This window comes from Dermacentor albipictus, chromosome 1 (assembly GCF_038994185.2).
Source record: "Dermacentor albipictus isolate Rhodes 1998 colony chromosome 1, USDA_Dalb.pri_finalv2, whole genome shotgun sequence".
Lineage (NCBI taxonomy): Eukaryota > Metazoa > Arthropoda > Arachnida > Ixodida > Ixodidae > Dermacentor > Dermacentor albipictus.
Genome location: NC_091821.1, coordinates 325,825,804 through 325,850,236, shown reverse-complemented (window position 1 = coordinate 325,850,236; position 24,433 = coordinate 325,825,804). Strand labels below are relative to the sequence as shown.

Sequence of the window (24,433 nt, the reverse complement as noted above, 5' to 3'; positions counted from 1 at the left end):
AGGCGGTCAAAGTCGTTGCCCCTGCTTTTGAGACAGAAGAACTAGGGCAGACCGAGGGGCCTGAGTTCTTTGTTATTTATAGTTTCATTTTTCCAGTGCCGAGTACGCAGCTAGAGCTGGCGAGGCAGGCCTAACTGCTAGCCTTTGGGTCATAACTGTTTTTATTTAGATGCGTCACTCGCTATAATGACTCTCCGGCTGTCGACTCCTGCTTCAGAAACACAAAGTGGAACGTTTGACTCCGGCCCACTAAAGAAGCACAACGATTCCGCGCTTGGTGAAAATTATTACAGTGTCATTGATTACGGCGTTCCTCATATCCCAGGCGATATCCGTCATATTCTGACTACGCGTTCCTCGTGTCCAGAAGTCAAAAATGATTGATGAGTATTTTGGGGCACCCAGATATCAATTAATAATTTCTCACTTCCATTTCAGTCGTTTGTGTTGTGTACTATTGACTGCGCGCCCACCGGAATTCCCTCTCCGAGCTTTGTTGAAGCGATCTTAATTATATGAGGGAGAAATATTAATGTTGCAAATGTGTAATCGGGAAGAAATGCACTCGGAAGGACATTTTCGCTACGTCCTCGGCACTTCGATGAGCGATCGATATCAATATCGAAAAAAAAAGAAAGCTATCTCCAGTGGTAGTACGCACGATTGGCTGAATATAATAATTAAGAAACGAGAGAAACTACATACCTGGAAAGGGAAGGCTAAAGTACATATCGATTGTGGCATATATAGATCCTGATGGTAAAAGCAAAATAATCGATGACCGCATTTCTAGACAGCGACCTGCGCAGTTCGTAGCTGTAAGCACGCTGGCACCAGGTATGTTTTCTCTTGTTTTACTTTGATTCAATGACGAACACCAAGCAAAGCGTAAAAACGTAATTCACTTAGCACCGGAGTAAGGAAAAGCGCAATAACAATAAAAACAATCGCAAAAGTGTATATTCCGTGACTCGGAACGAAGCACCCCCATGTGTCGCTGTATAGTTTCACTCCAAATCTTATGCTTAGGCGAGAGTTTGTTTTATTCTTGTCTTTAATCTGCCTCTGCTATGTAGAATTAGACTAAGATATGTTATACAGAGCCCGGAAGCTCTATCTGTGCGTAAGACGGAAAACAACTTACAAAGGGTAATCTTGTGGTGCTGTATAGCAGCGCGAAAAATATTATAGAAAAAAGCCATTGAAGAAAAAATCTGTCTCATGCCTGTAAAGAAGACAATCTGAAAAAGAACTCATAGAGAGAGAGAGAGAGAGAGAGAGAGAGAGAGAGAGAGAGAGAGAGAGAGCACGGAACAATACAAGCACAATGACATCGAAACTTGGTACGCAGAGAAAAAGTGCAAGAAATAAAAAAAGCCTGCACAAGTACTTCTTCTGCTGCTGTAAATGGGAACAAGAAGAAAGTAAACTGCACTAGGCCGGACGCGGGTACATCGAAAGCCTCACGCAAACACTTCCGCTTTGCGTGCGGGCTATCGCCCACATCCCATACCTCTGTTTGCCCGGAGGCAGTAACACTTGCATTAAAAAAAGAAAAGACAATGCTCCCGCTTGTTTTTTTTCTCTCCGTTATTTAACGAGAACCGATCAAATGCAGTGAACGCGTTGTGTAGACACATACACATGTGTGGGAGAGAGATCGTAGCGCACTGCCTGTAGCCGCTTTGGAAGTGAAGGCAATGCGATGAATAACGACCTTCATATACAAGGGTTGGCGCATCGGCTGACTGATCCGTTGCTTAATTTTTTATGTCCCACCACTTGGCTTGACCTATAGGAGCGACCCCATGCGAGGAAGCTGTATACACTGAACTGCCGTTGTAGTTTTATAAGCTAGTGCAGTACAGTACAGTACAGTACAGTAAAGTTATTGTACTTTGGCGGCACAGGAAATGACGCTGTTGCTGAACCCGCGATCTTCGTCTCTGCGGCGAAATGTCGCTGAGTCATGGTAATTAGTTTATCTGTCCATGCCTTTCCTTTGCTTGCACCTAGCTATTGCACAGACCTAGCGAATTTTAAATAAACGCAACTCTAACAACGTCTGTAATTTTCCAAGGAAACACCGTAAAGTTTCAATTGAAAATACGCAATCAGGCCTAATCGAAGCTTACCTGAAAGTATCGACTTTTGTTGACTACACTCAGATTATTTCGGGAACATTCGAACAACCGGGCCTATTAGGCAGCCTTCGGCGGCGTCATACTCGAATCTGGTCATTGGAACACATGTTCGAAAGCTTAGACGTTGGTCGAGATAATGAGTCGACAGCAGCATACCACAGCTCATCCTTGGAGCCTAGTGGGAAGATGTCTTGCGACAAATCACGCAACACAGGTTCGTCTACACGCCAACTTGCTTGAGTTGCAATATTCGATGAAAAAAATAACTAAAACGTAATAAATGCCATGCCAAATGCGAACTAAGATGTGAGAAAAGAAAATACAAGATTAAGTGCAGGCAAAGATTGCGAAACACAGGGTGTTTCGGACCAGGCTAGAAAACTCTTGCTTTTTTCCGCATGATCAGGAACGTACTAACCGTGCTAGACATTGTACAAGGAAGTACTGGCGTTGTGTCCAACTACGACACCTAACTGCTTCCTGTGGATCCATGTGACAGGGGATCGGGACCCCATGACGGCGTTCGTATCGCCTTGAGCCTCTGCCCATTCTTAAATCTGTTCTAAAAAAAAAGATAAATGAAAAAAAATATGGCCCGTGCAGTGCTTACCATGATTTACGGTGATGGTTTGCAGAGGCGAAAACGTACATCAACTGCTTGCGAAACTACAACCACAGCGGGGATCAGTGCTCTGAGAGGCTGCGCACCCTTAAGGACCAGTACAAGGAATACTCCGAGGGGCTCACCAACACAAACGACGTCTGCTGGTGCGTATACACATTCGCGTACAGCATGGTCCAAGCTTTTTAATACAACCGCGCCCTTAGGAATTTACTTAGACAGCTTTGTAATATTTTCCTATGTGTGTATGAATTTCACGCCTAAAAATTAGCCATGTCCGCATGGTTAAATGTCACACCTGACGTAACGCGTCATGCAGAGATGTTTAGCAGTCACACACGCACACACACACGCACGCAAACACGCACACATAAACACAAGCACATGCGCACGCGTACGTGCGTGCGTAACATGAACGTAAGATGAACATGCGTAACGTGCAAACATGCGCACATGAACATGCCGAACATGAACTCCTTTCCGAGCGTGAAAGAAGCCCGCGAATACACGCAAAGTGCCTCGAGCCGCCAGTCGCGCGGTAGATTTCCGTGCATTCGCGGGCTTCTTTCAGGCTCAGAAGAACACCTTTATATGTAGCACGTTTGAGCAACAGCAAGCTGTATCGGGAGTTTTTCATGTCACCCAACAATGTTCTCATTGACACCTTTCATGTAATTGTAATGTTCGAGAAGTGGATTAATTATTTAAGACTAATCATCCAATTAGGCGGCATTAAAAATAATTGTAGTATCTCCAAGCGACGGCAAACGTTATCTTTGTTCTGCCCAGCTATATGGCATTTGCATATTTTTTAAATTCTGGCTAAAGTTAGCTGGAACACCTTTATATATATATATATATATATATATATTGAAATACTACGGTTGAGACGACGCTTTATTCCAAGAATGAAAAATGGCGCCGACGCAAAAAAACGAACACGAGCCGATGATTGATGATGACTTTGTACAGATGAAGATGAAGTCCGCATAAATGCTTACACTAATTTCCCCCGTGGACGGAAGCGGCCAGCCTGGCCGCACATTAGACAGTGGAACGGATATGAAAGGGCTTCAGGCGAGAAACGTGCACGATCTCTGTTCCGCGGCAGCGTCGGTCGGTTGGGGACTCAACAGGTGTAACGCGATAGTTCACCGGCGAGGTCTGCTCGATGACTTTGTAGGGGCCAAGATATCGAGACTCAAGCTTCTCACATAAACCGGGTGTGCGCGCAGGGGTCCATAGGAGCACATCGTCACCAGGGCGGTAGGAAACGGCGCGATGAGAGGCATCGTACCGATGTTTGCGATCGTCTTGGCTGGCTGCAGTGTTCATACGGGCGCGACGACGACATTGGGCAAGACGAGACACAAACTGGTCGCAAATGAATGGTGAAGCATTGACGGGGCCAGAGAAGAAAGAAACGTCGAGTGATGAGGTTGGGTGGCGGCCGTATACTAAGAAAAACGGAGAGTATCCGGTGGTCCGTTGAACAGACGTGTTGTACGCAAATGTTACAAATGGGAGAATCGCATCCCAGTTACGATGATCAGGTTGAATATACATGGAAAGCATGTCACACAGCGTGCGATGAAATCGCTCTGTTAGGCCGTTGGTCTGAGGGTGGTAGCTAGACGTTGTCTTGTGCACGGTGTTGGACGCTTGCAGAACTTGATTAAGAGTGCTTGAAAGGAATGCCTTGCCTCGGTCGCTCAAAAGAACGTGAGGCGCCCCGTGACGTAAGTAGACAGCCTATATATATATATATATATATATATATATATATATATATATATATATATATATATATATATATATATATATATATATATATATATATATATATATATATATATATATATATATATATATATATATATATATATATATATATATATATAATCAGCTTTGCATCGCAGTTACGTGCTGACTGAAACCGCAACTTTTATCTCTTTTTTTTTGTGATAGCGTAACTCGAGTAGCAAGCACTATGCCTCGCTCAGCTTTCCGCATTTTTTTCTGCCGCAGCGCCTACCACTCGTACCACAAGTGCCTGGGTGACCGCTTGGGGAGCGCCTGCGGGGAAGACGCCCGCCAGCACGTCGAGCTGTACGCCGACAAGCTGACCAACCGGCTGCTGTACAACTTCTGCCGAAACTACGAAACGTCGGTGTGCGTGGATGTCGACGCGGGTACGACGCGACTCGCCAGCGCTGCAAGAACCGCGCTGGCATCAGCGGTTCTCGCGTACGTCACCGGCTACCTGTTGTGGTAGCTGCCCGTGCGCGCAGATGCACCTTCGCACGGTGCCGCTATAGTCCGGGCTGTACACTACACGTGGAAGCTATAGAGGCGGCGAACTAGACGCGTGCATTCGAGGCACCGCTACCTTGCTCAAGCCGAATTCTCGCGCGCACCTTTCGAATGCTTTGATCTCTAACTGCTGAGTAGCAGGATGTGGGCATGGACGAAAATTTGGACTTCAATTAAGGCCAGCCGACTGTGCGATATGGTAGAAATTTATGGCTACAGACTCAAAAGCATGAGAAGTAATGGGACGAAGTATGGTATGAAGAACTTTATTTAGGTCCTGAGCGATCAGTCTGGGACTGATGCGGGCCGCTTCCACGTCGGGACAGAAAGGAGATACGCCCGTGTTAGGTATGAATTATCATGAGAAAAACACGAAATGTATGCTGCAGCAAAAATAATCAATCCTTAGGACAAAGAAAGGAAAAAAGAACGAGGGGCACGAGACTCACGTATATATACCAGCATACATAGCTGCTACGCTTGACTGTGATTTAACGAAATTTCTCATCACCGACCCTAATTGGAATATATTTTTTAATCCGAATGTGGAACTATAGATTCATTCTCACTGGAGTGTTGGGACTAAACGCAAAAATTGAATTTGTTGATAGAGACGAGAAAATTGTTGTCTGCCGCGATAACCCGTAGCAGAACATCCGGCCGTGGATAGCGGCTACATGAAGTGCTGCAGTTAACGGTACGCCTGCGTGCCTCTAGCGTTTATAGTGGCTGTATAGTGCTCACTGATGCTTTTTTATGCACACATTTCATGTTTTCCATTTAAAGGTTTAGCTGGAGGTTTGCACATGTACATTCGTTCATTTCGATTGGAGTGGGTCTGTTAATCCTTATAGTTTGTACAAGTCCAGTTCATTGTCATGTAAAGGAATGTTCGCGCACAAAGCATATTATTAAAGTTAGCAGTATAATACGGTGTTTATTTTGCTGCTGTTCACAATATGCAAAGGGTCATGTTGGGTGAAATTCAGTTGCGGTCAAGAAACACAAATAACCTAGAATTCACTAGAGGCTCTCATGAGTATTCTTCACGATCGATGCTACGCATTTGGATTCCGCGCCTCGAGACAACACATTAGAGAATTGACAAACGCTCCTCGCGTATTACTCGTATCTAAAGCAGCGCAACCACAGAAGTGAGAGCATCCTGAGCGGATGCTTGCATAACATAGTGCACACCACTGCTGTATTGTACAGACAGTGTAAGTGATTTTCTTAATGTTTCACATGTCAGTAACATGAATTCGTATAATTGCGTTAAAGCTACGCTGTTTGATTTGTTGAATTTCTCTGTACTTTTCAATGATCACGAATTAAAACAGTAAAGTAGAAAATGTGAAGTCTCCCGTCCTTGTTTCGCATGCGTCGCTTGCAGTTACCACAATATTGCCGGTGCCAAGACTGAGCACGAAGTCCGCAAGGGCGACGCCGTTTCAAAATGAAGCTTGCAAAGCAGTTTATGCAACTGTTGGTCGCTGACACCAGTGTGGACTGCAAGTCTAAGCTTCGCTAGGACTCAAACTTTTGTAGGTACTTCACCCTACGAAGATATGCTGCCTTTAGTACATGCATCTTTTGTACAGGACGCTGTGAATTGCCCCGTGCACCTTTGCTGCGTGGCTAACATTAGGCCGATTTCACGAGCAGCCGCTGAGCAGCCATCGCGTTCCCGTGCAGCGTACTGTGTCTCCAGGACTTACACGATGACATTTTGAGCAGCCAGCGCATTATGGCGGGAGCACGCTGTTCGTGCGGGAGCCGTCTTAAAACAAATGAAGTCAACTAGCAGGGCTAAGTGTTTTATCGGAAGGTTTCCTGCAGCCCATAATATTGGTCGCGCGGGCTACCAATCAGCGCTGTAATGTGTTGGCGGTACGGCCCGGACGAAATTACAAGGAGCAGAAGATGCGGCAACGAGGCAATCAAGACATATCCAGCACAGAAACAAACATGAGCGAAAAGCACGACAGTGGCAAATCGTTCCGCGAAAGGCGATGGTCCTTCCCACGAGGCGAGCCCCAGCAAAGGTCGCACACTCAGACTGCCGCCGCTGATGAGCTTGTCAGTCCTTGTACGAGAACCCAGCGTTGGTTCGGTGCCTCGTCCCTTAGGGAAGGCGGCGCTAACGAAACAAAAACGCGTGATGCGCCTCAATGAGCTGGATGCGACAACCGCACAGGAGATGGTGGAGGGAAAAATAAGAGATAATCACCTCAGTCCTGCCACGGCTCCCAGATGCCGTCTCGGCGCAGAGGGTCGGCCCTGGGATCCGGTGCGCCAGTGAGCGGGGTCTTCATCGTTAGCTTCAGTTCATCAAGTCGAGCCCTCAGTTTCATGTATTCCTGTGGGTGACCATGAGGCAACTTGAGATTTAGTTAGCGGCAATGCCAGAAGGAATGAAACGGCAGCATGAATTGTGCTTCATTAGGAATACTCTTTGGATGCCAAAGCGTCTTTAAAGAACCATTACTGGCACTCGCACAAAGTATGTCGTAAGCTGCACGTCAGCCTCCATGTCCCGCTAAATAATGTGTGCTTGCTAGATAATCTTGTGTCGGCGGTGACAGCTAACGTTTGTATTGTTGCATAAGAAAGGGCCGAAGGTATTGCACACTAGCTGCCATCACGAACAGTGCTGGTGCCTTGCTCATTAAGAGTACTTCGCAAGGTCGCTGCTCACTAGCACAAGTTGGAGGACGATTTCTTCATTAGAAGTTTCGAATCAGAGGCTTGGCCAGCTTGAGTATATAGAAAATACGTTCACTGCATTTTTACCGTAGCTCATTCTGATGGTCGCTACATGTTTGTTTCATGTCCGACGCTATTAGGATGAAATGAGAGAGAGGGCAAAAAAAATGTAGTTTATCTAATCACTGCTGTCTACGATGCTAATCTTCAAAGGAATCGCTCGGGAGATGGCAATCATAAAAAGAAAATATTGCATCATATTCTAGCCCCTTACAGTCGTTAATTAGTCATTAGTGACCCTGGCTTGCTGGAATAGACATCAACAGTTTTTTTTTTTACTCAAGCTCTTTTCCTTTCTTTTAGCGGTAGGAATTCCCCCGCGTCTTCCTGCCTCCCCACAAAAAAGCTTACATTTCATGTGTATTCATGCGTACATAAGCAACCTTTCTCGTTTTTTGGTATTGTACGAAGATTTCAATAAAGTTAGAAACTAGTCAACTGATATTTGCTTACTTATCGAGTGAATGATTTTTCAAATACCGTTTTAAAACAATGATGCGCCACAATCCATGTAAAGAAAAGCTCGACGACCACAATATTTAAAAGTACTTTTTATCCACCAGACATCTCCCGCCACTTAGCAAGCCTTATTGAATCTTTCACTCCCTATTTATTGCTCACACTTCTAAAGTATCCTCACCCGCCCCCCACCCCGCATCCCAAACACACACACACGCACACACAGACACTTGTGGAATGCGACAGTGTTTATAGCGAATAGCCAATAAAAGCTCGCAGGCTCTCTCGGCTGCACATCATTTTCTCAACGCAACCATGGCAAACGAGATTGACTAGAGCACTGTTCTAGCACAGCGTACAATGTAGAAAGGTTGCAGAAAGATTGTTTAGTTTCTTACATAATGAAGCAGACACATGCAGCACTAAGTCTTCAAAAGAGCAATACTTTTGAAGTTATAGATCGTTGAGAATGTTCAGCGCGAGACCATGGTAGGCTTTCGATGAAATTCTAAACCTGTCTCACGCACCAGCTGATTCAAACTAATTTAAACACTGCTTTAAAAGCGAAGAGCACTGTTAGTTTTCTTTGGGCATACGAAAGTGCTTAGAACTGGTTTTCTAGAAATCGGTCGTTCAAGTGAACCCGACGATATCTAGCCTACTCAAAAATCGGGCTCAGTCGGACAACCCATTAGGGTTTGCATGAACCAATTTCTGGCTTGCCAAAGTCTCAAATGGAACCTCTGTCGAGGAAAGAGGACTCAAAGTGCATACAGAAGACACTATTGTTCGTTACCAGCTGTAAACCACCGAAGTGGCCTGACCACATGTAGATTCACTTTAACGAGCGAGTCGGGCTGCATTAATCTGTTTCGATCAGAGAGACTGATACAGCCAGAACGGCTAGCGCTTACATGAACGCACACGAAGCCGAAATGCAAATTTTACTCAGGTTGGACAACACCACCAGCCTTTGATGGGTTCACGTAAGCGCCGTTAACCAAGCTTAGCCTATCAGCTCCAGTTCCGTGTCTTCATCACTATCGTTTGTACTCTGCACAATATGCATTGTCAAGTGAGTTACAAGGAAACTGGCAAGCAAGAAAAAGTTTTATGAAAGGGCAATGATCATTTGTCTGAAAGCACGAAGCAGCAAGAGAACTAACACGGGTTCCTTTATGGGTGGAAAGCTTCGCAGACACCAGAGTTCATTATTGGGCGGTTATGTACAGACTTGAGACCATACCGTAAGTAAACAAACCAAATACCATGCTATGTAACGATTATTTTCTTTTGATTCTGTACTTTTCTTATCATTGACCCCAACGAGTGATCGATACCGACGCCAACAGAGGCGCTTTGTCCTGCCAGGCAGTGACAAAGGGAATAGATAATGAAACGTGCAAATAATCATTAATATGGCCCTTGTTGAGAACTCCAAGCGCGCACGCGGTACATTCTTCCTGTCGGAAGTTCTCCGTGAATAAACTTAAGTCCATCGCTTGTCTCGTTCTCTTTTTCTCCTGTGGAGGCGTCTGTTCATTGGCTTGAATTGATCAACTTTTCCTTCACAACTCTGGTAACTACTCTTCCCTGCATATGAAGCTTTTTGGAGTGGACAGCGGCTGCATAAGCTACAGCGAAAGCAACAAATAGCTCAGGTAGATGAAGAAGGAACACCGTCAGCGGATGTCAGCGTAAGTGCTTCAAGCATGCAAGTCCCCCCCCCCCCCCATTTTTCCTCTTTTAAAGAAACCTTTTAAGAAAGCACGAAAGTCAGTGAAGAATCTAATAGAGAAAAAGAAAAGTAACGGAAGTGCAAAGCTGAATTCTACGTTGCTGGATATTTGATTGTGAGACCTTTTGTAAATGACTCTTGCACTCGATGCCGACATGCGGCGTCTGTCACAAAAGGTGGCGCGCTCAAATTGCAAGCAACTGGAGAAATCAGCTTCCTATTTTGCATTATGTGAATGAAGTTCCCGTTCACTGTTCACGCAGCAATTTGAGAGGGATCGACAAAAGGAAAAGTAAACACAGGGGAGGTTAAACAGCAACCATTTCAGGTTGGTTGCATTGTGCCGAAATCGGAGGAAGATGACACAAAAGTTGAGAGAAAGGGAGAAAGTAGGAAAAAAGAATTGTAATCAGAGGCGGTCCGTGCGAGCGATGTCACACAGTCCGTCAAACTGTTATAAAGTCCTACAAAGTGACACGTTGCCCGCATAGCACTCTAATTTTATCACAAGCTCGAAAAACGTCACAATCTCGTCTCTTGTAAGTATAACGATGCAGTTCTCTTAGGCCACTCATGATATCACTGGAGGCGCGTGTACGGTAATCTTAATCTCCGAGAGCGGATGACTATTGTCTAGTGTATGAGGAGAGCGTTGCTCTTTGCTCGTTAAAACGAGGACCATCACAAAAGGGATGTGAGAGTTTCGTTGCGCCATCCAAAATTTGAGCAGGCAGCCATTCCTATGCAAAAAAAAGTATGCATTTGTGAACACCACTGAAACAGGCGAGGTTGGATGGTCCATTGACGTGGCACTGTGCTGGGCGAATGTGAAAGCTGTAAATTGGAATTTAGGGAATGAATGCATGAATTTGTAAAGTAGGCCACATTACGAAAACTAGTCCAATGATACCTCAAGCATAAAAGCCAAGAGCTGCTCCGGATGGCTACGCAGCGGAAGCCATCGTAGCCAGATTGTGCGGGTGCATCCGACAGGTACTAGATCCCTTTGTACCGCAGTGGCTTGGCAACCATTAAAATAATATGTAATGTCATTTGCAGGCTGCAAACCAACAGCTGCTCATCAAGAGGTTGGTGAAACAAACTGAAATCACATTAAAGTTATATAGATCTAACGACGATCTCGAAATTATTGTGAAGCGAAGCTTTCGCTAAGCGGTTAATTAAGTGCCATAAATATTTGCTCGTTTGATTCCTGCACTTTTAGCGTAAGCTGGCACGCGCGCATCTTCTCTGGCGCACCTGTGCTGCGCAGTGCCACACACATGCGGCAATCATCTCAAAGAGCTCGTTCGCGTTGGCACAATATGAATATACGCACGATTGTGGCCTTATGGTTAGAGCATTACGAAGCCGTGCGGGGGTACCGAGATTTGCTCCTACCATAGGGAAGATAAGCCAATTTCTATTAGGTGTGCCCTATTGCGAAAGACAACAGCAGCGCCCAGCTGTCCTGGTCAGGAAAGTCTGCAAAGAAAGCTTTGCTTTAGTAAGGGTTCGTCTTTGTGCAAAAGCCAAAGTTCTTGATAGGTAGATGTGCACACTTTGTCAAAGCACGCTTCTCGTATGGGCCTTGAACGACAGTAATAGAAGAAGGTCGGCGAAATTTCTCTGCCTGCCCTTTCTGCGATAGTAGAAACTCAGACTAGTCGTTACACTAACCATGTTATTTTTGCATCTAAGACGCAGCCTAATGAAAGTGCTATATTTTGCGCGCCTTCCCACAACCTTCCCGGTAATTGCCCAAAGTAATAACGCCTTGTTGAACTACCCTGTATACAGCACGAATAAACAGCCGGGAAAGACGCATTACAAGTAGGTTCGCCTCTTCTTGTGCCATGTATTCTCGTGCCATTTGATCATGAACAATGTAGGTAGATTTATTATTGCACAAACGGCTCTGCGCGGAACTCTCCACAAGGATTCTTCTAAAATTGGATTGCTAAACATGTACAGTATAAATATTGATCTACCGTAATGAATTTTTCATAGCGTATAATCCCTAATGCTCTAGGAAGTTTAGTGTTAGCCCTGCAGTAATGCGTGGGTGCCACTCAGAGAGAAGAGTACACGAGGATAAGTTAATCAAGCTACGACAATTCATGCCTGAGTTTCCATTGTACGATACTGTTCGCGGTGCTGTAAGACATCATCTATACGAATATAATTAGCCCCTTAGTCCTGAAGTTGTCCTTAATTAGTTCTTTCTCTGCGATATTATACCATGTTGAAATAACTGTTTAATCATGATCTCAGATTAAAAAGAAACAGGTTTCTCAGAATAATTACCTTAGGAGAAGCGGGCGCGGAGGAAACGTTGCGACTTCAATAGCTGCGCACCCTGGCTTGTTCATGTGTATTACGTCTTCATTTCCATCGGCCAATTTAGTGTCCACTCTAGGACAAGGCCTCTCCCAGCGATCTTCAGCTATCTTGTGCCAGCTGACCCCGCATTTTGCCTGCACATTTCCTCATTACATCCATGATCTCAGAATATTATGAGAGGTGTGCGAACGGCGGTGCCTCGCCGTGTTGAGAGCGCGTCGACAACATGCGTGCATTTTGGCTATTCGCCCAGGGGTGGCGTTATATGGTTTGGCGCCTTATTCATGATAAGTTGAGAGTCATCGGTGAGGAAATGTGTAGCAGCATAGGGAGTGACCATAAACGTATCATTCTGAAAATGGGATACGTAGTTGGGAAAGATAGCAAGGAGTGCAAAATGGCGAGTCCAAATTTGAACGTTGAACAAATAACAAATATAGTCACTAGAGTCGAGGAAGAACTTGGCAAATTGCCAAATAAAGAGTGGGAATATAGTGAGATTCTATGTGTAATAACGACAGAAATACGGAAAGAGAAACAACATGTTCATAGGAAAGGAAAGAAGAAACCGAAAAGTTGGTGGAACAACAGAAAGCTGAGCTAGTTGGGAAGGGTTCATTATGCAAAAAAGAAGTGAGGCGTGCAGACAGGACACAAGAGTAGAGAAGTGAACAACACGAACGCCGACTAATAACCGAAGGGAGCACTGAGGCGAAAAAAGAAACAAGACACAAAACACATCTGCGCATGCTCAGGAATGGTAACACCACGTGTCAGTCGGGTACACGTGCCGGTCTACGTAGAGATAATTGTTAAGGCACTTAATCTCTTCCTTATGTAAAGTAATCGAAGGCTGACTCACGCACGCACTTCCACCATTATAGATATGCCATGCCTCCACCATAAGAAGCGTATCTTCATTCTTATACCTGTACAATATGGCGCAACTTTGGCGTGCAGTTATAATCTCGGCAATGTAGCGAAAGATTAGAAGGCGATCCACCGGTTAACAACCTTTTATGTTCCATTAGCCTCTGATTGATACACCGTCCCGTTTGCCGTACGTAGAACTGGCGACAGCTAAGGGGAATTTTATAAACCACACCCATACGACAGTCAGTAAAACTGTTGTTCTTATTGTGCTTCACTGGACAAGTATCTGTTCGTTTCTTGCCTTTTACCCGCTACTTTTTATTCTGTACGGCAGCGCATATCTTACCTAGCTTATTGGGAGCAGTGAAAGCAACATTAACATCATATCTACTTGCAACTTTTTTAAGCCTGTGCTACACTGAATGAATATACGGAATAGCTAGCCACTACTCTTTTTTTGCCATTACTGCTTTCTGTTCTCTGAGATCTTTCTTTCTTTCTGAGAGGGACGGACGTGACACGCACGCACGCACACACACACACGCGCGCACACACGCACACACACACACAAACACACACATACATATATAAGTTAATAATAATAATAATATTTGGGGTTTTACGTGCCAAAACCACTTTCTGATTATGAGGCACGCCGTAGTGGAGGACTCCGGAAATTTTGACCACCTGGGGTTCTTTAACGTGCACCTAAATCTAAGCACACGGGTGTTTTCGTATTTCGCCCCCATCAAAATGCGGCCACCGTGGCCGGGATTCGATCCCGCGACCTCGTGCTCAGCAGCCCAACACCATAGCCACTGAGCAACCACGGCGGGTGTATATAAAGTTGTACGCTTGATTTTATACTTTTGGTTTAGAGGATAAAGTGCTTCTTGGCCTTGGCAGCGCCTACCTATGCGCTCCGACGTATACTTTGTGTTATTTTCTACCCTTCATCCTGACGATATAGGTCCTCTGTGATTATTTCGCCTAGATAAACGCACCCTTTCAAAGCTTCTACATTTTGAACGTCAATAAAAAATTGTTTTCTCTTGTTAAGCTGTTGGACGCTATGTTTGCCTTCTCCATATTACTCTTCAAGCCTACTTTTTTTATAGAAATTTATATAACATTCTTCAACTTGAGGTCATCATCAACAACAACAACAACAACCGCAACCTAATTAATTTCACTGCATTATTCAGCTTATACTTAAGATGTAAAATTATTCTTGTCATGCGCCATTTGAAAGAACGCCATACCTTTAATTATTATTTCTTCTCACCCTCTGGTTCTCTGCTACCCTCTATCATGTTTCCTTTGGTTTCCCGCTCATTCAGTTGCTGTATTAACAAGACAAGCCGTCTGTTCTGTGCTTCAGAAGTGACGAAGAATGTAACGCACCCTATACTTTGCATTGTTGGCGAGTGTACGAAATTTACGAACGTCGTTTTAATACAATCGCCTAGGTTTTGCTGAACCTGCACTGCGCAAGCAGTTAGCGCTATGCAGGTGACGCTGCTCTGCAGCCGCTTTTCGTGGCGGTTTCTCTACCGAGGCCGAACCATCATTTCACAGCGCGCCTCGCTAAGACGAAATACGATGACATTTTAATGTACTTTTGTAATGCAGTCAGCGTTTGCTTCCAGTAGTTAAAAAATATTAAACCTGCACTTGATGCTTCTATTTATACAGAAATATAGAAGAAATGTCAGATAAAGGATGCGTTTTTGTTTTTCGGAACCGCAGTTCTGAGCTTTCTGTGGGTGGCAATCGAAACAAAACAAAGGGGAAAAAAGTACGTCTAGAAGGGTTCACCGGCGCACTGCAGAGTGAAATCGTAGAGCAGGGTCTATAGGAAAGGAAATGGACTCCTTCCAATCCCTTATGAAGACAGACGGAGAGAGAACTCAACGGCAAAACTCAACCACGACGTCGCGGTTTCCTTCCGGCTGCAATTTGAACTGGAAGAATGGTTCCTTCTTTTGTTCAGGTATTTCTGATTTTGACGCAGCATGCCAGGAAAAATGAAAATGGCTCACGTAACCAAGAGCTGAAAACATCAACTGTAAGAAGAGCACACAGACCGAATCGCGTCCTCCCTCAATGTTGTCCTGCTCCTGCGTGAAGATCGATAGCGTTTTTGCCTCTTGAGTTTTAATCACGGGAAGGACAGCAGCAGCGGCAGAGTCGAGACGTCGTAAAATGTACCAGGGTGCGCTGTAAACTTACATTAGACTCTAAAGTGATCACACCTATTTCTTTCTCTTTTTTTTGCGGAGGGGCCGCTGCTGCATACATTGAAATATTTCCATACCCAGCGAGTGCTTTTAGCCGAATGTTTGAATGAATATAATGTGGCTGCTGTTAGATAAGACCACGAAATTAGTTTCCATATGTAGGGACAAAATTCAGTGGTTATTCGACGTGAGAACGTTCGGTTTCTTTTTGTTTCACGTCTGGCAGTGTCTCTTTTGTCGCACGATGGTTATACCCCGCCTGTGTATGGAAAACGAAGACGAGGGCAAATCGAAGCGAGAACAAAATTGAGAGTATGATACTTGGCAAGCAAAATCTCAAAATTGCAAATTTGATTTGGCCTAGGTGTTCCAATAATTTCTGCACCCGTATTACTAAAAAAAGTTGTAATGCTTGAGTTGTTCGTAAGAGGAGATGCCAGCGCGATCGTGATGATATACTTAATTTTGGGGAAGGCGGCCGCCAAACGTCAAAGAGAAGGTGCGAAAGGAAAGCTTTGTGAATTGGACCACGGGATTATTGAACAGGATATTCTAAAAATATGGGCTTCAGGTATCGGATCGAAAACGCATTATGTTTTTTCTATAAGCAGAAAAAGAAACGTCAAGAGGAAACGGGAGAAAATAAGATGCGATTGTTTTTTTTCATACACGCACTACTCATCAGAAGCACGCCATTCTTGGTCGCTTGCAAATAAAGGGAAACGTCACCCTTGTATACTTTGCAACGACTATTTGAAGCAGGCAGTGGGATAAAAGCATGGGTCCTTCTCAGGACAGGCGGAACCTTGCAGTCGTAGCGAGCCGACATACTTGAACAAATATAATATTTTCGAGTGCAACGTTTCGTTTCGAGATGTTAAGCAGTGAATGCGTGTTCGAAAATTCGAATATACGCATACACCACAAATTTGGTAGAGAGGAGAGTGGCTGACAAGGTATTGTAAGGGATGGTGGGTACGTCTAAGCAGCATTAAGATATGACAGCTAGGAGCTCGATAGCTGCGCCTAAGATTAAGAAGAAATTTGACCTCCTCCCCCCATTCAAGTACATGAAAAATGCGCCGTTCTTATTAGGCAGCTGTGGAACCGAGTTTCATGAAATTGAGTAAACTGAGAAAAAAAAAGAAAGGTTAAATTTTAACGGGTGCTTAATCAATGTTGTTGATCTAGGCGCCGAATTTCTGCGTACAAAAAACTAATTAGTATGAAAGAATCTAGCAAAAGTGAAGTGCTAGTTTGGGCGCGTCACCTAATTGGCTACAACATGGCTACATGGTTCCAAAATGGGAAAAACTATCGTGTTTGTATAAGCAGTAATTCATAGAGCATTTAAATTGGACAAAGTCATAGCGTTTAATGAATGAATTCGGAGGTTTTACGTGACAAAACCATGGATTCATTATGAGGCACGTCATAGTGGGGACTCAGGTTTAATTTTGACCACCAGGAGATCTTTACTGTGCCACCAATGCGCGGAACACGGTCCTTTCTGCATTTCGTTCCCATCGAAATGTGGCCACCGCGGCCAGGATTTGATTCCATGACCTCGTGCTTAGCAGCGCAACACCATAACCTCTAAGCCACCATCGCAGGTAAATTGATAGTATCAACTAAGTTTGCAAAGGTCCCAATCCCGGCATAGTCATATAGTGTAGTAGTAACGTTGGTATCTTAACCATTATTTTGTCACGGCAGTGTTCCACAATGTATGCTTGAAGTTGTTTAGATTTTTTTTCTTTTTCAAGCACTTCAAGCACGTCTTAAGCAATTCTCCACATAACACGTACTTGAATAGGGAAATGAGTGTAGTAAAGGTTCCTCTTAAGAATGAGTGCACGAAAGCCGTAGGCTCGCTTACGGGGTGGTCAGGGCGGTAAATGTTGGCCCTCTCCCACGGGTCGTTCTCGAGGTCATACATGCAGGGTCCCATCGATGGGTGACAGTATTGTGCTCCCTGTACCATAATTTCAGTCAGCACTGCATCCGGTAGCTCCTTTGGTGTCTCTAAGGTCTTTCCATGGAAGCAGGACAACACCTGCACGTGAAAGCGCGGGCCCAGTAACGTCAAGACGCAAGCCCTTGCAGTTGCCGCTCAGATTGTTCTGCTATTCAGGACTCCGGGACTAACTGTAGCGGTTGCTTTATGCAAGAACTGCTACACACTAAAACACGCCATGTGATCTCTGTTTGTGGAAACATCCTTGTCAGAAATATTCTATGCGAGGTAGTGCAATTCTGTCACATCAACTTGGCGAGACAAATAATTAGTAGTGTTTCACACACTAACTCTGCAATTATTCACGTTAGGGTGCGTGTCCCATGTACGGAATGAAAACGAGAGATGATGAAGTCCTAGTTTGAAAAACTTCAGTGCTTGGCAGAAACTTTTAGAAAGAAGTCCTCAGGCCCTGTGGAGAAATACCTTATTTAATAACGTACTCTAAACATTTAGACACACTCCTGAAAGCAGAAACACGTTCGCTTAAAAGGGAGGCATGCTCTCGGTGAATAACTTGTCAGCATACTTTAGCAAATAATTTCTAAGTGCGTTTCGAAGAAAATGAGTGTACGCATGCTTACGTCTGGAGTTTTAGACACTTTGGCTATTTATGTATTTGATTAATTAAAAACTCGAAGCCTTCCTGAATAATTCGGGAGGCAAGAAAATTCCTCTCTCTACCTCAACTATCCGACAAAACGTTTAATGGTTTCTAAAAATTATTAATTGGAGATCTAGCAAATGATCTTTCTTGTCATGTTACTGTTTTAGTGATTATGAGCATAGCCGAAATTCGCGTGAGCACACCATATTGGTCGTGTTCTTGCACTTCTAAAGGAGGCTTTGGCCGAGCAGCCTTTACGATTGCACGAGGAATGCGCTTCACTTATTTGACAGCTTCGTGGTTCCACGCTCACTTAACAGCGGCCGATTGTCAACGTCAATGACGAGCTCGTATGTACATGATGTACAAAACAAGAAAGAATGGTGGCAGAACTTGGAGGCCTCCCATGATCATGCCATGAAGGCGCCATGAAGGCGCCACGAAGCGTCGCGATAATGCATGAACTACATCTTGAAGGCCTCAACTAACATTGCTCCTCAGAGCCGTTGTAATTGCTTGGTTGTTGAAGGGACGGAGAGGCGGGGCAGTGGTCAGTCGCAGTTCCTGGTACCGAAAGGCAGACGTACGAAGCGCGAACGGCGTGTTCGTATTGCCCTTTTTCTTCGTCTTCAGTCTTTGGTTTGTACAACTACACTAGCCACATTATGAATACCTGCCGACTCGCTCAGCTTTCTGTGGTTGTATGAGTTCGCGCATTTGCAGTCATACTGGACTCCGTAGAGACTGGTTCCTATTTCCCGATGTATGCCCCTATCCCACCCTCTGAAGTTCCCAAACAGCGAGCGCTTTTCCTATATAAGGAACTCCTCCTCGTCGAAGCTGTGGCGTACCTGAGCCGCGAGGCAAGCCTGCCTCGCTTCGTGAAGCGTGTTCCAGTGGTCGGGAGCCAAGCCACCGACTGGGTCGTACCATTCGTAGTTGGGGAACACCGTGTTGTTGCGGTCCTCCATGATCTTGAAGCGCTCGCCGCGTATGGCCGACTGACCCCACACCGGGTCGATGTTGTAAAGCACCTCCTTACGAGGCCACGGTGCTCCCAGCGTCAGCGACTGCCACTGGTTTACGCCGTCGATTTGGGGCACGTTCTTCATATTGCCTCCTGCATATCGACAGCGCAAACGTTATTACATGGCTGTGGGACTAAACTCAGGGCTCAGAAGCAAAAGCAAGACGCTGAAAATACAGGTCAAAAGCTAAAGAAAGCTTTGTAGAGCAATGCATCTTGGTTAGACCCTAGTTTTGTTGTATGTGGCCTCAACCGCATTCGCTTGACGTCACAAGCTTGCATACCCGCCGCTGCGTAAAATGTAGGCAGCCAGTCGGTGATGTGGAAGAGCTGCTTGGTTGCCTTTGCGCGTGTGGCCAGCCGGGGCGTCCAGAGGAAGCCCGGGCCTCGCACGCCGCCTTCGGCCACGGTGCCCTTGGAACCACGCAGGGGCCAATTGGGCGACGTGTTGCGCGAAAATCCCACGGGCGCCCCACCGTTATCCGTAGAGAAGGCGATCACCGTGTTGTTCAGCAGGCCGCCCTTGTAGAGTGCCTCCACGATGGCACCCACCGCGTTGTCCAGCTCGGCCAAGCTTCCTGCGTTGAGTACGCGGAGTAACAGATCGCTGAAAATCCCCAGCGCCTGTCATGTCCACTTACTTCTTACGGGAAGGCTCCTGCTCTGCGTTGGTTTAGTATTGGGCATGTAATACCCTAGCTTCCATTGAGGACTGCAGGTGTGGAATAGCGAAAGGAGGAAGTGTATTCGGATGTAGGTGAACGCAGAGAGGCGTCTCAGCTCATTTTTTCTCCATCAGTCACTATGCCTTAACCATTCTTAGCTGTTATTTCTTCAGGAATACGTCTGCGACGCGCACGTTCTGTAAAAACATTGGGTTCCATTATGCTGAACTGTTTATATAAAGCCTGTCGGGGCCCATTATTTTATGTTGTATTGCAAAGTTATATATCCCGGACGGAACTCAAACGAAAGATCACCTGCGGCAGATATATCACAATTATAATCCTTGAGCTGGATTTCCGAAGCAGGTGGAGACTATTTGCTCGATAAATCAAAATGCATAATTGATTAAATAACAAAATATCTGATGAACTTTCTAACTCATTACAATACAGCATATATTGCAATTTATAAATTGTAACCGATGAGTTCATAAGGTGAATCCGATTGGAACGAATTCTCAGGATAAGACGAGCTTCTAGACATTAATCCATAAAGTTAGCGAAGAAACACATCAGCAGTTCAGTCACTCTTGTGCTACGGTGCATAGCACGGCGTTTTGTTAAAAAAGAGAAGAAAGAAATGGAACGACACTGCATATTTACAGCAATTTTGATGGCGCATATGCCGAAAATGATGTTATCCCCTGAATTATTTTCAAGTGGACATGCTTTGCAGTCTCACCGGCTACAATTTACCAAATTACAGTACGTGACGTAAGGTAATTAGTTATATCGTAATTAGTTACTGCTTTAAATTAGTCAACCATATATTTTGATTTCTCATGCAAGCAGTGTTTGACTCTTCGAGTAGACCAGTTCAAATACTATAATTGTGCTATCTGCCATCGGCGATATTTAAATATGCCTTCGTCTTCGCCGAAACACCTGGTATTCACTACCCGCTATGACAGCCCAGTGGTTATGGCGCTGTGCTGCGTTGCTGAGCTGGAGGTCGGGGGTTCGACTACCACTGCGGCGCTCGCATGCCGATGGTGGCGAGTGTATAAACGCCCGTGTGCCATGCACTGAGTGCGCGTGAAAGAACCCCGAGGGAGCCAAACTTAATCCTCCACTCCGGCGTGCCTCATAATCAGACTGTGGTTTTCGCATGGAAGACCTCAGCATTTAACTTTTTAAGGACATACACTATAAAAATAAAAAGGCGACTGGAGTACTGGTAAACTCAAATCCGTCAGAGCCGTCAAATAAAGAAAAACAGAATAAAATACAAAACGAAGGTCAAAGCCAGAAATGTAAAAATTGTATTCCTTATGTCATAACTTTTGCTGCGACGCCGCGGGCACAACTTGTGCGGATATGATAGCAGTAAAACGACCATGTTGCACTGTATATAAAATAATTTCAGGGAATCTATGCAAGAAAGAAGGGGATATAGCTAGCAAACTAGTTTTCGTGTAGTTATGACATTCGAGCTTTTACATAGACGCGCACAAACTCTTGTAGATAATTTGTTCACGAAGCAAACCGAGCGGGTTTAACGCAGCGCACAAAGGACAGATTGACTGAAAGTGCCAATCTCACTTCTTTTTTTCTATGGGTTCGTGTTTTGTGTGCTGCTCTAAATGGGTGCTTTATTTGTTCGGAGTGCTCTCATTTTGAAGTCTTGAACTGGTTTTTAGTTTTAGGCGTTACCTCACGTCACCAGTACCTAAGGTACCATAAGTACCTCACCACGTACTTATGTCAAGGGGGAAATTCACCTTTACTTTCGCATTCCCTTGGCTCTTTCTTTAAGTAGTACTCTTCCACAAGTCGTCTCTTGGCAATAAAACCATCGGTGATGAATCAGGTTTTGTGTGTTCGGTGGGAAATTATGATGCGCCTGTACTTAGGAATCGCTTTGTTGACTCCGACTCGTGCTTCATTGTTATCGCAAGAAAGGTCCATAGTAGAGATGTAAAATTTAATGAAGTTTTGAGGGGCGTGAAAAGAACAGGTTTATTTCATGTTTATCGTTTTCAGAAAAATACGAAAAATTGGAAAAAAAGACGATTCCGCACAGAGCTATGAAAAACCTGACAAATTTGTTTCTTTAAAAAAGGTTAAAACTGTCCGACAAAAAAAAAAAAAAAAAACGGGGACAAGCGAGAGGAACACAACACAACGCTTGCCCTCGTTTTCCTTTCGAGCAGTTCTAATCTTTCTTCAAGTAGGAACCAACTAGTCCTCAAGAACTCCCTAGTAAAGCTTATTTCTTTAACCCTGAAAAGAATGTTAGTGTTATATTATTGCATCACGAAGTCCCAGCAGAACTTCCGGGTTCAAACCCTAGGCACGATTTCAGGTCAAGGGATGGCTTTCACATCAAAGCACCAAGACCGACATCTGCATCAATCTGTATGCGATTCATTTCCGCTTGACGCGTCAATGCTTCTATGTGCAGCGGACGAAGCCTTCCGGACATTGAGGTTCGAGTGCGCACGTACACAAGCTTTTGCACTCGATACCCTGCGAGCCTGTTGCGTAGCTTGGTGTGCATATTTCCAAACTCGGACCAGCTTCTTTCACATGCCGCAGAATTGAAGAGGGAATCTGCAGTACACGACAAGCGAGGGGGCTGAACGGTGGGTTGAAGCAAAATCCTTGCCACCACGTGGATGGATCCAGGTGCTTCGCAGACACCCAAACTCCTTCTTTTGAGCAAATTTCCTTGCAGATTCCGTATTCTGCGACGTTACACAGAATTTTCTCAACTGCCAGCGAGAGGTGCTCTGCGTGTTGGGAAGTCCAGTCAAAGTTGACCATAATCTGCGCGTCACCAAGGTTCTTGCCACGGTACCTTGGGTCTAGGAGATTAGCAGAGATGTGAATAGGCCGCCCACAACACTCCTCACGGCCGCTGATTACACGCATTATGTGAGCCTGTTCCTCTTGCATCTGTTGTTCTTGAGCCTGCTCTTCATGACAGCGTGAACAACAGCCTTTTAAAAAAAAACTTTTCGATACGTCGAAAGGAGTCACATCGTAAAAGAATTCTGCGGGGAAGCTCTGTTTTTTCCGTTGGTTGAAAAAAAAAAGTTTTTTCCCGAAATTTCCAATGTTTTTTCAACCGCTTACTTCTCTGGATGAGAGTGAGTTACTGGGACTGATTGGAAACGCTAGTCTCTGTACGAGCGGTCGGTGGCACACACCTTGCGATACCACAATCGGTGCGTCACTGACTCAGGAAGTTTGCCTACCACGACAAGCATGCCGCTCGCGATAAGGATGCGATTTTGATTTCAGAATGACTGGTTGTCACACTATTTAATGCGAAAGCATTATATGCCCCATTACGCGAAAATATATTGTAGTCGGCGGCCTGACCGATTGATGGTACCAAAAATGGCCGAAGGCTCAAAGAGTTAAAAAAAAACAAAAAAACAAAAAAAAGATGTCGAGAATGCTCAGGTTCACGTCAAGTTTCTCAGGGAAGTTCCTGTAAACAAAGCAAATAAATGCCTTCGAGAAGGAAATGAGGTAAATTTAGGTTCAGGTGGGAAGTGAACGCAAGAGGAGCACACTTTCCCGACGCCATGGCGACTCCACGGTTCTGGCTGACTAAAGGTTTGCCTATAGTGCGTGCATCATTGGGAACGTCATGGTGCAGCCAATGAGCGCGTTCAGGGCGTTCCGAGGTGTACAATCGGTATAAAGCATTCGCATTCCCACATGTACGCAGTCTTAAGTGTGTCTGACAATTTTTTTTAGTGGTTCTGGGCCAGGCTCACAACAAGCTACAATTTTCAAGGTTCGGAGCTATTGTGGGGAACCTTCTACCTACAGCGGAGTGCTCATGATGTGCAACTTAGAAAAAGAATTACTGGGAGGAAGTCTGGCGGTAGTGTCTACGGAAGCTGTAGGTGGGGCCGTTCAATCAGCACAAGAATGGTGTGAATTACTTGTGTATTTGTTTCAACTTCATTCTTCTGGGGCTTCAAGCGGCTTTGTGACTTCGTGAATTGATAAATTTTAACAAAATATTGCGGTATAATAGAATTCGCAGAAAGGAATAAGCTGAGAATAATGAACACCTTTTTCAGGAAACATAGCCACAGAAAATATACCTGGAAAAGCCCTAATGGTGAAACAAGAAATGAAATTGATTTCATACTTTCTTCCGATCCCAGCATAGTGCAGGACGTAGAAGTAATAGGTAGGGTAAAGTGTAGTGATCATAGGTTAGTGAGGGCCAGGATTCACCTCAATTTGCACAGAGAAAGAGTAAAATTGGTCAAAAAAGAACAGATCAACCTTGGCAGTAAGGGTAAAAGCAGACAAATTTAGGCTGGTACTTGCAAACAAATATGCAGCCTTAGAACAGAGCGATGATGATGATGATGATGACATAGAGGTAATGAATGAAATAGTAACGAGGCTGACTTCAGAGGCAGCAATTGAAGTGGGAAGCAAGGCACCCAGGCAACCAGTAGGCAAGCTCTCCCAAATAACAAAGGACCTAATAAAGAAACGACAAAGAATAAAAGTGTCCAACTCAAGAGATAAGATAGAATTCGCGGAACTGTCAAAACTCACGAACAAATCGAAAATGAATGATA

General features: G+C 44.8%; 2 protein-coding genes across 3 annotated transcripts in view; one reads left to right on the top strand and one right to left on the bottom strand.

Moving 5' to 3' along the window:
• Positions 1 to 6,431, top strand: part of LOC135909199 (uncharacterized) — a 74,438-nt gene extending 68,007 nt beyond the window's left edge. Inside the window, exons 5-6 of the mRNA XM_070531656.1 lie at positions 2,780 to 2,912; positions 4,795 to 6,431. Coding sequence (XP_070387757.1) covers positions 2,780 to 2,912; positions 4,795 to 5,041 — 380 coding nt within the window. The 3' untranslated portion in view covers positions 5,042 to 6,431. The remainder of the gene's footprint in view (positions 1 to 2,779; positions 2,913 to 4,794) is intronic.
• A 444-nt stretch (positions 6,432 to 6,875) lies between these two features.
• Positions 6,876 to 24,433, bottom strand: part of LOC135909193 (arylsulfatase B-like) — a 65,701-nt gene continuing 48,143 nt past the window's right edge. For both annotated transcript variants that reach the window (XM_065441032.1, XM_065441022.1), the window contains exons 8-12: positions 19,434 to 19,727; positions 18,974 to 19,242; positions 17,378 to 17,554; positions 7,310 to 7,439; positions 6,876 to 7,219 (exon numbers count right to left, since the gene is read on the bottom strand). In XM_065441032.1, coding sequence (XP_065297104.1) covers positions 7,311 to 7,439; positions 17,378 to 17,554; positions 18,974 to 19,242; positions 19,434 to 19,727 — 869 coding nt within the window. In that variant the 3' untranslated portion in view covers positions 6,876 to 7,219; position 7,310. The remainder of the gene's footprint in view (positions 7,220 to 7,309; positions 7,440 to 17,377; positions 17,555 to 18,973; positions 19,243 to 19,433; positions 19,728 to 24,433) is intronic.